Source organism: Dipteris shenzhenensis, chromosome 11 (genome assembly GCF_047967505.1).
Source record: "Dipteris shenzhenensis isolate YYH24624 ecotype China chromosome 11, Dip_SZ_1.0, whole genome shotgun sequence".
Lineage (NCBI taxonomy): Eukaryota > Viridiplantae > Streptophyta > Polypodiopsida > Gleicheniales > Dipteridaceae > Dipteris > Dipteris shenzhenensis.
Genome location: NC_141606.1, coordinates 50,728,204 through 50,745,332, shown reverse-complemented (window position 1 = coordinate 50,745,332; position 17,129 = coordinate 50,728,204). Strand labels below are relative to the sequence as shown.

The following is a 17,129-nucleotide window of genomic DNA, read 5'->3' as shown; positions in this document are numbered from 1 at the left end:
CACTGACAAAATCGGGAAAGGTTGTCGCAGCAAAACCGTGCAACCATAAAGCCCACGAGCAACTAAAGCGAAGAGAAGAGGCAACCCACAGCCAGTAGCTCACTGGGACTAAGGCATGAATCACGAGGAGAACGGGGCAAAAACCAAGACGGGGGGAGGCAGAGCATGCGAGGTTGGAGCCTAGCACCGAAACCGAAAGGGCAGTGAACCAAACAAGGGAGCAGTGGGCAGTGAACCGAACGGGGAGCAAGACAATGAAGACAGAGGATGCAAGCAAGCCAGAAGTAGGGAGGTAAAGAAGGTAGGGAGGGCAAGTATTTATAGTAGGATTAGTTGGTTTCATGGAGAGGATTCCTCATCAAGCGCTAATATCAAGGGTCGAGAGAGGAAGAGGTTGAGGGTTGGAGAGATAGACACACTTACGGTGGGGGGAGGGAAATTAGGACAAGTGTGAATGAGTGGGAGAAATGAATAATTAAAGAGGGGCGGGGGAGTACAGGGGAATTTAGAAGGAATAAGGGGAAAATACGGGAAAGGCATCCACAAACAGAGAGGACATCATGCAATATACTCACCCATGTCCAACCTACAACAACCAATTGCTTCATCTCCATAACATAAGCAGCCAAGCGTACAAGTGGAACGGGCTCGCCATCACCTCTCCAAGCACACGGGGTTGAAGCACGCATCTCCAAAATGGAATCAACAACATCATCAATTATTCTGTTTACCCTATCCTAAGGGTCACCAAGCTTGGCCTGAAATCAAACACGTGGTAGATACTTTACCAAGGGTCACAAACCAAGGCTTTGTTTAGCCTGTGACATGTGGCACATAGCATTGAACTAGGGTTACTAGAGTTAACCCTTACGTAGGAGCACGTTCACCCAATTTGGAACTGCCCTCATCATGTCCACTACGGCTTCCATCTTCGGCTTCCCACTCCTCATCACCCCTAATATCGCCTCCTTCCCATGTGCGTAAGATTGACTTCGCCCGTTACGTGATGCCATACCTCTATACAGGATCCGCCTCGAAGGATCATCACACCTTGAGGTTTGCTCTGATACCAAGTCTAAGGTACCAGCATGTTGAACTTAGTCTCCAAGTCGTGGCACCTCATGTTGGACCCGTTGTCGAGTCCCAACCTCCCTTAATGTCTCGGTTCTGATACCACAATCCCCTTATGCGCAATCCATCCGGATCATGGGGTGTGGGGTGTATATAGAGCGTCTCACCAAGCTTGACCTATTCCAACAATGCCTCTATAAGCAGACATCGTCTCTCCACATTTGCGATTGTGGTCATAGTAGCTTCATATCATCTCCTCGCATATGCAATTGTGGTCATAGTAGCTTCATATCTTTTCTGCATGGGCATATTCAACAAAGAAATGATCTGAGAGAAGGAATAAAAAAATGATTTCACTATCCACACAATATTGAGAAAATCAAACAAAGTGCTGATGAGACCTGTATAGTTATTTGAATTATTTTCAAAGTATTTGAAGCACTTTCAAGTACTTTGAAGAACATTAAGTACATTCCCGGACATTGAAAGAAGTCTGATGCACTTTCAAGTACTGTTGAGTACCTCCAGTACTTTAAAGTACTTTTCAATACTTTAAAGTACTTTCCAATTCTTGAAAGTACTTTTGAATCCTTTAAATGACTTTTCAGTACTTCTAAGGAGTTTTAAGTACTTCTAAGTTCTATTATGTATCCCCAAGCTAGAGTACTTTATAAAACTTTAAAAAAGTTTTATAAAGTACCTAAGCTAAAGTACTTTATAAAACTTTAAAAGTACTTTATAAAACTTAGTTCTATTAAGTATTCCTAAGCTAAAGTACTTTAGCTTATAAAGTACTTTAGCTTAGGAATACTTAATAGAACTAAGTTTTATAAAGTACGTCTAAGTGCTTCTAAGTTCTTCTAAGTACTTCTAAGTACTTCTAAGTTCTTCTAAGTGCTTTTAAGTACTTTTAAGCACTCCTAACCACTTCTAAGCACTTTCAAGCACTTTTAAGTACTTTTGAGGACATAAAAGCACATAAAAGAATTTTTAAATACTTTGAAGTATTTGAAAGTACTTTTGAGGACATAAAAGCACATAAAAGAATTTTTAAATACTTTGAAGTATTTAAAAGTACATAGAAGTACTTTAAAGTACTTCAAAAGGACTTTAAAACATTCTCAAGTACTTTAAAATACTTTTAAAGTACTTTAAAGTACTTGAGAATGTTTTAAAGTCTTTAAAAATACTTAAAAGTATTTTAGAGTACTTTTGAGGACTTTCAAGGACTGTCCAAGTACTTTAAATCTTTTTAAAGTACCTTTAATAACTTTCCACAACTTTAAAGCACTTTCTAGATTTTTCAAACACTTACATTAACTAGAAGCACTTTGAAGCACTGTTTTTGGAAGTGTGGTTACCTGTAGTGACTCAATATCTTCCTTCTCTGGCTCATGGTTGTCCAGGTCAACCCTGCAAAGCCGTTAACCCATCTCACACAGTTCAATTTGTGCCTCTAGCTTTCCGACAGCTAGCTGTATGTTCAAGGTTTGTATTGGAATCTCCTTCCATCCAAAGTAGACAATCTCTCTTTCTTTCATAGGTGTCCTTGAGGTTTCTTCCTTTCTAGCAAAGCTGAGTTTCACACTCGTAAGCATTACAGTCTCCTGCGGGGACATTGACGTCCTTGCACTAGAGTAAGCTTTTATTATCCCATTGACCTTCCTCCAATTGTCCAGCTTCTTATTGAGGCCAACCGCTTGGGGCATAACCGTTTTCAAGACATTTTCCCCAAAAACTTCCCACGTAATTCAGTGCCCTTCTCAGTAATCTTTGGCTACGTTGCATTTTTCGAATGTGAAGCACTTTACAAACTTGGTGATGAGCTCATTTTTTGGCAGAATCCCCTGGTATACTCTTTGAAAAATTAGCATACACTCATCTAAGAACTCAGGGCAAACCATGCTAAGGAAAATTTTGATGCCCTTTATGTGGCTGCTAGTGAACACCGTCAACCACTGACTCTCTAGGAGATCAGTGTCACTTATATGGACCGAGAGCTTGCTCGACAAGCACAAACCGTACTATCCATTCAATTCCTTGGCTGTATAGCGAAACTTACTGAGACGAGGATATTCAAATCGCTTCCCACATCCTAGAAAACCATACAACATAACTAAGAGTCATAATTGATTGTGGACTGCTTGCCTCGATTAGAATCATGCATAAACAATGAAGGAATAAGGCATTTAAACTAATCTTGATAGAAACACCTTACCTTGTGAAAAAGATTTGACGACGACACTCTTGTTTTGACATCATCAGCGCGCACATTCTTCTTGGCACACTTTCTCGAAGTAGTTTTCATTCTGCACAAATGAAGAAGGCATGGTTAGACAAATGAGTACGTGAAAACACACACACACACATAGAGACCTATTCAGGAAGCCACCCACAAGTTTCTAGTCTCAAAATAACTATAGACTGTTGGTGAGAGAGAGAGAGAGAGAGAGAGAGAGACCTGTTCAGGAAGCCACCCACACGTTTCTGGTCTCAGAATAACTGTAGACTGTTGCCGTGAGAGAGTGAGTGAGAGAGAGAGAGAGAGAGAGAGAGAGAGAGAGAGAGAGACTAGTTGTTGTAGTGTGTTTGCATTGGAGTGAGAGAGTGAAGTGGCACGTCTAGGACACCCCACATTACTTGTCATCATATCCTTTTTTGAAGTGAGAGACTGAAGTAGCACGTCTAGGATCCTTCTCATCATATCTTTTTTGAAATTCTAAACATCTTCCCCCATGTTGGAAATTTTAAACATCTTCTAGCCATGTGGAAAAATGTGTCTTTTACACCCCAAAAACCACCATGTGAAAGCCTTCAAAAAAGGAGAAAAGTGGTACGACCTATCCATGCTTTCACCCAATTACCAAAGGAGAAATCTGCATATATCTTAGCCATTTCCCTATGACCACTTGCTCCCCTTGGAATGCGGTGGCTTTAAGTTCATCTAACAAGCCCTACATGTTAAAAGAAAGAACAAAAATTGGTTTAGCTAGCACTGTAGGTTTCTTAAAAATTTTGGACCAAAAAGAGGAGTTTCTAGGTTGCCCTTAGGTCTACCTTTATAATTATACTTTTTCGGGCATTAAAACTTCTAGTAAGCATTTCTGTTCCCTTATCATCTTGCTACACAATAGTAGGAGTATTATTTAGGAGTTGTTGCAAAATTTTCTACTTGTACCATAAAGATTTTAAGCTTTTAGCTTGAGCATCTAGCATACTAGTTCAAACATCATGAGCATCTAGATCCTTTGCAATTGAAAGTCTTCGTTGAATGCTTTAAGAGATCCCTCACGTAGCCTTATCTATGCCTCCATAGAGGATTTAGGTACCCATTGTGACGTGTTGGTGACATGCTAATCATCATTCATTTGATCAAGTGTAAAAAAATTATTTAGATCGTTGTGTGGATGAGATTAAAATTTATTGTTCCAAGGAGGAGGTGGGTGATCCTCTAGGTTCTCCTCCATCCCCTCTTTCTATCCATCCTCGCTACTAAAGTCGAACATGTTAAGAGCTTTATTGAGCGCTCTCACGTCAATTTTAGTGGGTATTGAATCGACTCAAACGTAAGAACTAGTTGAGTCATAGATGCTTTCACTATCTTTATTATCCTCCGAGCATGGTCATGATCCCAATAGAGGATGCTGAGCGATATTGGAAGCTTTGTATTGATACTATGATACACACTTTTGAGGAGGATCAAGTTATTGCTCATATCAAGCATATTATACTCAGCTACGAATAGAATCCATGCTTGGTACTATGAAACATACTTTTCATGCCTACTCATGCTTAGGTGTGTTTTCCATGGTGGGGAGGCGAATTCTGGCGAGTGTGCTTTTAATTAAGTGAAGGTGTGTAGTGAATGCAAAGGAACATGTTTGATATGGAATCCACAAGGCATCTCGTATGCCTATACCCAACATTTGAGAGAGAGGAACAACGCATGGGAAAAGTTCCCCATATGTAGAAGCTAAAGCTACTGAGTCACATGGCACTGAGAGCACTAGGAGATTATTGAAGGTGTCAAGACTAAGCCTATGGACCAAGAGGATGCAGCACACATGGTTGTAAAGACTGTAGACCCAAATAAGGTTAAAATTTGGGTGCTCAGGCATGGTCAATGATTATCCAGATGATTATAGATTCAGTTCTTTTGCACATTCAATTGGCTGAGATGATGGGCGAAGCCTAGAATGAAGTCCTTAGTGAATTGCCCACGGGAGGCAATTCTAAAAAAGAAATTTGAGCCAAATTATTTTTTACAATTGCCGACTGCTAACAATTCACGGACGTCGAGGTTGGGCGGGAGGCTCATCTTCCAAGAAACACATCAACATTCCTTTGTTTTCTGACTTAGACAGCGACGTACGGGAGAACCTCCACAAAGGACAGCGCAAAACAATGGATTCGAAGTTCTGTAGAAGTGTCTACGATCGGACAGTTGGGATTCCCTTCCATCCGACCGCCGACCTTGACGGATCTATAAAGACCCAAAATGTGGCACATATACTTACTCTCCAGAATCAGGTATTCACAATGGCACTAGGAGGGTCAACACCATTTGGTCAAGGTGAAGGTTCTCAAGGATCAACTTGTGGCGGTTGGCCAAACATGCTATTCATCAGCAAGCTTCAGTGTAACTTCAATGGGCTGGAGACTGCCCGGACGATTGGAGAAAGGTTGAAGCCTCTCACCTTTGTTTCTCTATTGCTCCGCGAGATATTTATTGTTTCTACCAAAAAGGGTAAAGGTAAATCCATCGAGGGTAAGCAGAACAAGAAACATTCTTTAGGGGACGGCAACTCTTCAAACAATGAGAGTTGATGGATTATCTTCATCTTAAGCAAGAGGGTTAAAAGGTAGCATACAATTAATCGAACTCAAGGCAGTATTTAGGAGGTTCAACGTGTGCAATTCCCAATAGGGTATGTGAGGGATGCAAACGCACCTGGATGCACTTGTAAATGCAATGTCAAACACTTTCTAGCTGCCTGTGTAAAACTAGCAGTTCTCTGAAGCTGGCTTTTTGTCTTTCAGAAACTCAACAACTATTGACCCCATGAGGTACATAATAATGGAGCCATCACTTCCAGTTCTATGTCCACTCGTCACAGTAATGGAGCCATCACTTCCAGTTCTCTGTCCACTCGTCAAAGTGGCATCCCAAATCTGCAAGCCATCAACTCCATCATCAAAGTGGCATCACAAATTCTATAACAAATTTATATAAATTTAATATTTGATACTCTGAAATGGAATATGAATGTAGCCTCGAGTATATGTACATAATGCCTGCATCTACACAAGGGAGAGTGCATTTGTGACTCCACACGAGGCCAATAGTTTACCAGCCTTTTTTCATGCAAAGTAGTGTATTTGAGATGATTTCTAAAAGTGAGCACATGGGGGTTGTACCCACTAAGAGAGATTCTTTCTACCTCAATTTTTAACTTTTGTTGCTTTAGAAGCTATGTGATAGCTTCCACCAGTTGCTCAGCATCCTTTTTACATTAATGGAACATTGGCAAAAATTTGGGGGCACAATTCTTTTGTTCTGGCACCAGCCTTCATCGACCTATATAACTGTAATCTGCACTTCCAAAACCCAAACTGTGCACTACCCAGACAGACTATGGTCCCAGTATGACTCACCTGCTGCTCCTGCAGAGCAATAGAGGTTAGATAAATATATCACATATACACATCTTGCCATTTCTGGCTCCCATGAAGACAGAATGCAGAGAGAAGGTACAGTGGAAGCATCAAATCTTGGAATGAAGAGAAAAAGAGTCACTCATAATCCTTGGTGCACATAAAGAATCTAACAAATCAGGTAAGACCCGTTTACTCGGTCGGACAATCTATCTACTTAATCTAAAAGCCCCAAAATACTTTATCGTGTTTGCCACGGCAGTGAATAACAGAATGATTTAGTAAGTTGCTTAAAAATATTCTGACATGAAAATTATTCGTCGCCACACTGAACCACCCTCACATAAAGGTCTTATATTTAAATAAAAAAGCAAAAGTTTGCAACATCTACATAAGCTACTCTATGCGACCTTCTGCAAAGATGTTCAAAAGTCTGCATATACTACTTGCAAGCACCAATTAACCCACCCTCCAAAAGGACACGCTTAACAAAGCTCGTAGGCCCTGCTGTAGATTCAAAAAAATATTGTACACCTCAATCACTAGATCTTCTGGTAATTGGAAGCCTGCTCGGGATGAGGCTTCAATAGTTCATCAGAGGCTTCCAATAACTACAGAAACTTTTCCACATCTGGAATAGCCTTCAATCAGAGAATCTCCACGATAGAGCCCACTGCACTTCTCAAACATCACCCAGTCACATGATCAGCCCCTCAACAGGACTTTAACATAATCAGCAAAGACTTCACAATGAAGAAGCATCTGCAGCTGAAAAACCAGTCATGTCGCAGTCAAAACTGACTGACAAATAATCAGGCCTTTTGGCCATTTTGAGCCCCTGTCAAACGTTGACTGCAGTGGAAATGAGCAAGCAAGTCATCACAGATGCCTTGGCTATACTGTAGACTGTGAGCCTTTTGCCATGGTTGGACACTGACCAATGTGGTATTATAGGTCCCTGACTCTTCTTAACGAAAGCTTCATTCGCCAAAACATGTTCGTCTTTCAAGCCTTCACCTTATTTTCCTGCCAGCTTTGTGTCATTTTGCTGTACTGATTATTAGTTTACCACTGATGGACTAAGCTGATGACTTGCCTCTTCCAGACCTGCATCTCTGTTAGCCTTTGACATAGTCCCATTTCCAACAGCGGTTTCTCTCAACTTCTCACTAGTCAAAGCACTCTCTACAGAAATACCATCAAATGTTGAATCTCCATCAACTGCAATAAACCCGTTTGAAAGCTGTACTCCTTTCTCAGACTCTCTGGGTACCAACGCCCCTAAATCCACAAGATCTTCGATCATTGCTTCACCTGTATAATGAGAAAAGGTTTCCACCTCCTTGGTGTTGGGTTGGGCAGTCAACTTCCCAAACACTCCATGTGTGTCCATGATAGAGTTGGCTGTGATTGAAGAAACTGGAGGGTGAGAGCCATCTATAAAAGAATCTTCTCTGTGAAGGACCACCAAGCCATTCTCTAAAACAGGAACTCCAGAAGTTCCAATTGAGTCCTCTGGCAAGAAAGTGGAACAGCCATTCCCTACAACATTTGGTTCACGGATACCAACAAGAGTTGTAGACGATGACCTAGGAGTCCCCAAAAGGATGTCACCCTCTAAAATGCTTGCTGGAGAAGCACTCACAGCAAGACCTTCTGAACTAGCAAAGGGGCCAACGTGATCTAGATCTTTAAGAATTTGATCAGCAATTTCGTGTACAGAACTAGAAGCCTCGTGCTGCCCAACTTTGATTGAAGTCCCTGTTTCCAGCTTTTGTTGCTGCTGCTGCTGATGATGCTGATCCTCAAAAAATGTAGCGCCCTCGCCCTCTTGTGATGTCCCATGAAGACTTGAAGGAGCCCGGGTGGCCTCGGAAGCAGCAATAGAAGAGAGAGTCCTCCTCTTGTGACTAGGAAGGGAGATTCTGGGACTTGTAGAGGCACCAGAAACACTACTAACTTGCTTCGGCGACTCTTCCTCCATAGAGGGTATCCTTGTTGACTGACCTGAGGGATCACCACCGCCTACTGGGGTTCCAAGCTTTTCGAACTTCCTTTTTCCCGAGGTGTTTACCACACTACTGAGCATTGCGCCTGTAAACTGCGTGGTGGACGGACCTGCAGAAACAGGTAAGATCTTGGCCGCTTCCTGTCTCCACCTAGCTTCCTCTCGTCCAGAACGGTAAGCAGCATCAAGAGCAGCTTTTGCACGAGCTGCTGCCTTGACAGCAGCGGCTGCCATACCTCTTGCTCTAGCCTTGGCATCCTGAGCCTCGTTCGCTGCTAATGCAGCCACTATGTTAGCTGCCGCCACGGCTTCTTGATCCAGAACAGAAGAGTTTTCAACCACTCGATTTAACTCGAGAGAAGGCTCACAATTCGCCACATCTCCAGCTTGTGCACTTGTGACATCAGAAATGTTGGACCTCTCTTGAACATCACCGTCCAGTCGCAGAGCATCTGGCGAGGTCCCGGAGGATAAAACTTTTTTCCTCGCAAAGGTGCTGTTGTCTAGAAGATGACTGCCACGAACATCCTTGCGGCTACTTGGATTACAACAATCGCGGCATGTGAAAGAAGAGAAATCGAAGGAATTCGCGGAAGAGGCAAGGTTGCGAACACACTCCAAGTGACTAAGGCGCTGGCATTTGCAACAGGTGAGCCACAAAGCCGGGTCTCCCAGCTGACTAGCGTCGCGGTAGACTTGAAAGCATTGGGAGCAATACATGCCTTTGTTGTAGAAAAGGATGCAGGAGCTGCAATGGAGGCGAACGGCGCCATCATGCTTCAATCGGTGCAACCTCCGGCCCTCAGCTCCACGGCCACAAGTCATGCAGCAGCCACCGGAGCTCTGCTTGAGGCTACTACTGAACACTGGCGATTTGGAGATGGAAGGCATGGAATCCGAAGCTGAGTGCGAGGAGGAAGGGAGTTGCTTGCCTGCGGGCACCGATCCTCCAAAATCCGAAGCTGGATGCTCGTCAAGCTCGCCGTTTTCTCCTCCGTCTCCTGCTTCTGCTGCTGCTGCTGCTGCTTCGACCTCGACCGAAGCGGCAGCTAAAGAACCTCCTACAGACACACAAGGCGCTGCGGTCTCGTTCGTTCCGTCTTCCACCGCCGGACCGCCTCCACCAGCTGCGACCTCCAAACCAGGACGGTCTCGGGAAGCTTCAAATGCTACGGCGGTGTCCACCGCTTCCGTTGCGGAGGAAGCAGCTACGTAGAGAGGCTGAGAGCCTGGAGAAACTGCGGCGGATGCTGCTGTGGACGGGGGGGGATCGACAGCGTGAGAAGCTCCAAAGGCGGTACGGTTCTCGTCGGCCATGCCCGAGGCTGTTAGCCGTGAACCATGGCGGGAAGACAGAAAGGGGGGGGAAGCAAGGCAGGGAGAGGGAGAGGGAGAGGCAAAACCCTAAAGAGAGCTACAGGGGGCGATGCAGGCGCCATAGCCATCGATAGGCATAATAGGCAAAGGAGCAACGCCATAGCCAAAGGACCGCAGGACGCACAGGTGGCTTTGTGGGTAGGGGGGGTTTTGGGAAAGAAGGCCTGCAAGAAAATTAATTGAAGAGTTCATTGGTCCCCTTCCCCTTCCCCTTCCCTTCCTCCCTTCGTCTCTCTCCTCCTTGTTTTCTTCGTTTTCTCACGCTTTAAAACCTTAGACTCGCTTCGCTTACCATCCAAGTATCTCCCCCCCCTTCACACCTTTTGACCCAGGCCTTAGCATCCCACTATATATCGCCACATATATGCTCGAGATCATCATTCGTCGGGGTGTACCACCAAACATGTCATGAGCTCGTGCAATGCCCCGTTGATTGGTTTACGGAGGTGCTCAAGCAAGGCTTGGGCGAATAGGGCGGGTGCCATCGCACATGTCATTTGTCAAATCAACTTGCTACAAATCTAGCAATGCCCCTTCGATTGGTTGACACGTGCTCAGGCAAGGCAAAGGGGTTGTCACTCGACATGTCATCAGCTGAATCAGCAGCCCCTTTTACATAGATGTCACCAGCATTTACTTAGAGATTTTACTTAGAGACTAGGATGTTCATGTGATCACGCTAGTTATAAACCTCTGAACTACCTCAAGCAAGCGACCCGATTACCATAAAAATTGGGTTCAAGTGGGCTTGCCTACCTAAAAACCTAATTGTAGTTATTGCGATTTCAAAGGATACTGTGCAAAATCACCCATAATCATGACACTTGGTTGCCTCTTGAGCCACACCTTCCAAGGATTACGAAAAAAACCAAGCATGTGAACATTCCAATTAAGCAGCCAAATTGAAAAAGTTTCCAAATAGGACCCCTCACATGAGCAGGCTCTCACTTAACCCTCTATACGTGCTTACCTTATCCCTTGTTCTTCCTCTTCTTCCTTCATACCTAATTAACCTCCGTTTGATGCTCTCTCTTCGCTACACTATTGCTTTTGTTTTAAAACAATTGATGGCTTATTCAAGCTAAGATCTGTCCTGTCTCTCTCCCTCTCTCTCTCTCTCTCACTTGTCTTCTCCCTTCATTTCCAAGACTATTGAAATCATTTTCACCCTCTTTAATTCTACCTATTACCCATAGACAAAAAAAAAACAAGGACAGGTTTTCACCACATCGCAGCTTGGAGAAGAAGAGTGTAAGAAATGATGCCACATGCCACCCTTGGACTCTTGGACCATCACTACCTCTTGGATTACCACCCTTGGACTCTTGGACTTTTATGGACTCATGAATAACAAGAAGCTCTTTGTATGCAACACACATACACACATGTCTACATGCACACACAAAAACACACACATGTCTTTAGTGGCCATGGTAAGAGTTTGCAAAGGTGGGTCATGCAAACTCGTTTCTCTTTGAAAAGGGAGCATCCTGAACATCCATTTGCCTTCCTTCATCCCTCACTTGCCCGCCCATCACATCAGTTGTTGCTATAACCCCAAGTGGGCGCTCATTCCGGCCCGCTTTCACAATCAAGCGCAATGACCCTATGTTTACTACTTATCCCTTCTCATGTGAACATAATAGCTTTCCATGATGCTACAACCACCCAACTACACATTTCAAAGCAAGCTTACCCTTGTGGATGAGAGTCTAAGTTTTTTTTTTTAACATGCTGATTTGATAATAAGGGTGGTCAGCCTTGCAAAAAATGACCATATTTACAAAATTTGGTCTAGTTACGGGTTGTCATCGGCCTTGCACGTAGCAAGAAACGACCCCCCAGGGAGAAGCAATTGTGAACATCAAGGAGGGTACTACTCACTAGGGGATCCTTAGTCAGGGTCACCCAACTCAAGTCTCTCAGGTTGTGTTTGGTTTTTTCTTTACCTCCTCCTACATGCTGGGCTGCTTCTTTGGTCCGTCTGGAAAACTACGGCTAACGACCATCTTCTCTTTGTTGCCCGTCTCCTCTATCGGGCAATTCTTGAAGCCTTTGGTTTCATGTTTTCTCTTCCTCTAGTAGCATCTAGCATGTCTTTGTCACTCGGTGGGGATGGAGGGGGTGTCTGCCTGGGGGCCTTTTCTTTTCCTTTCCCACACAAACCATCTTTCTCATTGCTAAACCCTTCTGTTGCCCGGGGTCCCATCTCCCTCGATCTCTCTACTCATCTCCCTAGCTAAACCCGCCTCACTAGTCACCTCATCCACTCGATGGCATTTTGGATTCCCACTCCCCACTCCTCCATGAAGTCTCCACAGGTCTCTCATGCACAGTCAAGTTCTCACTCAGTCGTGGCAAGCGTCGTCCACTTTGGAGTTCAAGATTTCAAGTCACAAACTCCCTCACTAGGTGTACTCATAGATGCTGAGGTGCCTTCCCACTATTAATGAGGCAAGTCCATGGTTTCTCTTGTTGAGAGCTATAAGGTTACTAACCAAATGCCCTTGCTAAACAAAACTATAGAATAAGTGGACAATCAGGTACACAGCCTTTGTCAAACTCTCTTGACAAAGGCTGTGTACCTGATTGTCCACTTAATATTGTATAGTTTTGTTTAGCAAGGGCATTTGGTTAGTAACCTTATAGCTCAACAAGAGAAACCATCGATGTACCATGGCATTTACCACCATGAGGTTGTCTCATGGAAACTTACATCTCAATGTCGTGGGCATATTGTGTGCTTTCAATTATGTTTGTATGTATGCATCTCCTTTAAGCATCATGGTGAGTACTTTCAATACTATTTCTATCTTGCTTGTGGTCTAGACCACACTGTGTGTACATCTATACCTGTTGTTTTACATAGTGACTGGTATGAGATATATTTGTTGGGGTATGAAGTGAATTCCATCGAAGGAGAACCAAATCTTTAAGAGGATTCCCATTGAAATGTTGAAGTCTGGTCCCAAACGGGACGAGAGTGGGTAGGCACCTCAACATCTACGAGTACAATTAATGAGGGAGTTCTAACTTAAATGCCCATTCCACATAAGTGTCTTTGGCAAAGGTTGCCACAATAATGGCTTTGATATGTGTATCCACCATTACCTCACAACTAACTTGTTTACCCTTGTGATGATGAATGGGCAAAGCAATGTCTCTCAGACATTTTTTAATTTGGGACAAGTACGACCATTAAAAATTGATCTAATCAGGTGCTTTACTAATACGTCAACACATGAAAATCGTACCCATCATGTGATGCTTTTGGTGAGGATAATATTGATGAATTTGTTCTAGCCTCACCTTAGATGTCAACCTTAGAATCGATGCACATAATTGTTTTCTTGTTGCTACCCTTTGGGTTCATTGTTGGTTATGTTAACCTCGTTCCACCTAGGGCTAAATTGCTAGCCGTGTAGATGTATACATTTAGTAGTAGCAAATAGTAGCACATATAAAGTTCTCTAGCTGATTAGTGTGGCTTCTATTCCTTTGCAAAACTATCTAGTAGATATTAAGACCTCTTTCACGTTTGGTGCAAAAAATATTCCATGACCTAAATTATCTTCAGGTAAAGCAACTGGTAGATTTTCAAACTAGCTACTCAACGAACATAAATACCCTCTCTTCTAAATATGTCCATGTAGTTTGGAAGTGTTGTTTGGGGCAACATGTTGTGATGAGACAAGAACCATCCACATTACAAGGAGTTCCCAATTGTCTTGCACAATTCAAAGTGTCATTTCTACATTTTTAGTGGGAAAGGATCAACTTGTTGATAGAGTGGATGTTGTTTCTAGTTTTTATATCAACTTAGATACAAGGAGTTTACTTTATTATTTGTTATTCAAGTGAGATGCCCTTCTTTTTCTAGTTGATGCATATGTTAAAATGCTCATAGAGTGGTGTCTGGTGGGTGATCTACACTGGGCACATATGTACTACACTTCATCTCCCCAAGGTACCTTTATTATATTCCTTTCCCTCTCTCAATTTCCTAACAATGTACTTCCAGCTTTGGGTGGAGCTATTGATTGCTTGTTGCAAACTACAATAGTTAGCAATGCCATTTGATGGGATAGTGGCAAGTTCATAGTGCTATGATTGTGCCTTGGAGCCCAATAGGCCCAAGTTGATTGTAGAGAATGAGGAAAGAGAGTGGTATAAAGATTAGGGTTGGCCCTCCCTTCAAAAGGTGGCATGTATAAAAGGCCAAATGGTTGACTTTCGTCTTCACTTGTTGGTTGCACACATTGGAATACAAGCTCTCCTCCTCCTCTTTGGAGTTGTCTCTTATTTCCTTATAGTGTCTTTCATGAATGCCATGTTCTCTTCTCCTCTTCCCTTCTTCTTCTCCTCCTCTACTTCTCCACTTTCCTCTCCCCTTCCTCTTCTTCTGCTTATGGATTCACGATTGCAACAAGCTGGGAGTTGCTAGAGTGACACTAGTGGATGGCATTTGCATGCATTGCTCTCAAACCATAGTAGCTTGGAGTAGTACTCCATCAGCGTTCTTGGAGCGTTCTTGCAAGATCCCCATGACACGTGAGTCACAGCCAGAGACTACACACTTGTACTATATGTGCTTGTGTGCACAAGGTCTTGTTGAGGTGAAGGGAAAATGGTTAGCATGTGTGAAAGTTTTGTCGTCCCTTTCATAGGTGTGCACCCGTTAATGTTTTGCTCACACATATATTCTTCAAAGTTACTAAAAGGCTACATGCAAGGAGTTCCTAGTAATGTTACAATGCTAGTAGGGGCCATGGGTGGGGGTGTGAGGCTCATTTGATGGTGTTTTAGCATGCTTGTTGCAAATATGCTCTTGTAGAAGGCCTCCTAGAAATGTATTGATACAATTGACCCTCAAGTCAACTAGCTAGTCAGATCTATCCAACTACTTATCAATGCACCGATTCATAGGCTACATAGGCTAGCTAGGTATAACTTTTTTACCATAACCCTTCTTGCACTCAAATTAATTAGCAAATACCTGTATGTGGCCTCTAGTACACATGCACCCAAAATTCGCAAGTACCTAGTTTTATTGAAAATTTCTCAAAATAGGCTAGATACAAGAAAAGTGCCACTAATGTATGCCAACAGTAGTTTGATAATGTATACGTACACATTGTACTACCTATGATATACATAACTGAAAACATTTTGCTACCTAATGTGCACATAAATTCACATACATTGCTCTTATGTATACCTGTAAGTGCACATATGAGTGCTCATAAGTGCAATGTGTGTGTACATAAATGCAAGCGAACCATTTTCAATTGCATAGAATATACGTAAGTGCTTGACAGCAAAACATACCTACTATGAAGGCACATAAGTGCAAGTGAACCACTGTCAATTGCATAGATTACACATAAGTGCACATAAATGAGAGTGTGCAAAGGAACATAACTCAAAATTAATATGTACATGTACATATGAATGCACACAAGTGCAGTGTGTGAAAATAATTCTGGAGAGCAAAACATACCTATGAATACACATAAGTGCAAGTGAACCACTGTCAATTGCATAGAGTACACATAAGTGCACATAAGTAAGCGTGTATATGCACGTGCATTTATATGTACGTGCATTTATGAAAGCACATAAGTGCAATGTGTGAAAAATCAACCATTAAAGCAAAACATACATATGAATTCACGTAAGTACATTGTGTGTGCACGTAAGTGCAAGTGAACCACTTTCCAAAATTGTACTTACACATAATTGCATATGCTTATTGAACACATAGCCACTATTGTGAAACATATTTTCACATAGATATGTTGATACCCAATTGCAAATGTGCATGCATTTTACTATGTAAATATATGGAATGTTAAACATTTACGAATACACACAAACTGTCTACAATGTGAAGCATAAGATGTACTATTAAACATTGCACTACCAATACCATAAGAGAATGATCACTTCAAACTTTCAATTATAGTCTCAAACATAGTGCAAAGGATAAAAATGCAATATGCCATCAAGGTTCTCTAGTTTTTGTCTATCCAACTATGACATCATGCTTTGGCACTTAGGCTTGGGCGCATGAGTAGAAGACAATGTTGGTTTGTGCACTAAAGTAGCAACATTCTTTGGAATCTTCTTTGAATGTGGTCTCTCAATGAATGGTTAAGATGTTTTCAAAAGGAAGTACCAAAACCATCATCTACTGGTAATAATGAATGTGCAAGGTGGAGTATGATCATTGTGCTTGATGCCTTTAAACTATCCAAGCTCACAATGCACTTATCCAGCATAGAGTCCCAAGTGTGTGAGCAAGAATGTATCAGAACCTGAAAACAAGTTTTTCTTACATAAGCATAAGTACCCATGACATATGGAAAGAGTCCCGCATACCTGCAATCGCATACCTGCAATAGACATCAAGTGTGAGAACTTCATCTCAAGAGAGGCCTTTATGGAGTATCAAACACCTATCAAGAGGGAAGCCACTATCACTAACACATTGAAACTTTGAAGGAAATCCATGACTTAAATCACATAACAAATGTGTGCAATATTAGAGGCTTACCCTCACCTACTGCGCCTACCATGTCATGGCCATCAGCGGCCATGGTTCAATCATAGGTTATGGTTGCACCACACAAATGGTAAGAGAGAGACATTTGGTAGGATGCAAATGCTGAACAAATTTGGAGAGAGGAGAGGAGAGAGAATAACTAAAGCAATATTCGATGTGGTGACCATTAACCTAGCAAACACATTACAAGGGTGAGTTGGAGCATTTAATACAACTTGGTCCTATGTTGGGGGGAGTCGCTATATGTAAAGCCTCTATTTCAAGTGCCCCAGGCCTATTTTTAAAATCCCTTGTTTGTGAATATTGTATGATTAAAAGACACCCTTTTTTTGCATGTCAACTAAAGAAAAGAAAAAGATGATCCCTAGTACATGCAACCCTTGAGTACTACACCAAGTACAAGGTAAACAAGGTTACCATGGCCCTACTACAAGCTAGGAGAAAGTTGAAGAA

General features: G+C 42.5%; 1 protein-coding gene across 1 annotated transcript; it reads right to left on the bottom strand.

The window, feature by feature from the left end:
* Window positions 1-7,058: 7,058 nt before the first annotated feature.
* On the bottom strand, window positions 7,059-10,321 carry LOC147897138 (uncharacterized). The gene has a single exon (XM_087381593.1). It carries the CDS (start codon window positions 10,049-10,051, stop codon window positions 7,787-7,789), a length of 2,265 nt encoding a protein of 754 aa, XP_087237719.1. The 5' UTR covers window positions 10,052-10,321; the 3' UTR covers window positions 7,059-7,786.
* Between the last annotated feature and the right edge of the window lie 6,808 nt (window positions 10,322-17,129).

What these genes read in the sequence shown, in the direction of transcription:
- LOC147897138 (XM_087381593.1), bottom strand. Translation starts at nt 10,051, where the DNA reads ATGGCCGACGAGAACCGTACCGCCTTTGGAGCTTCTCACGCTGTCGAT.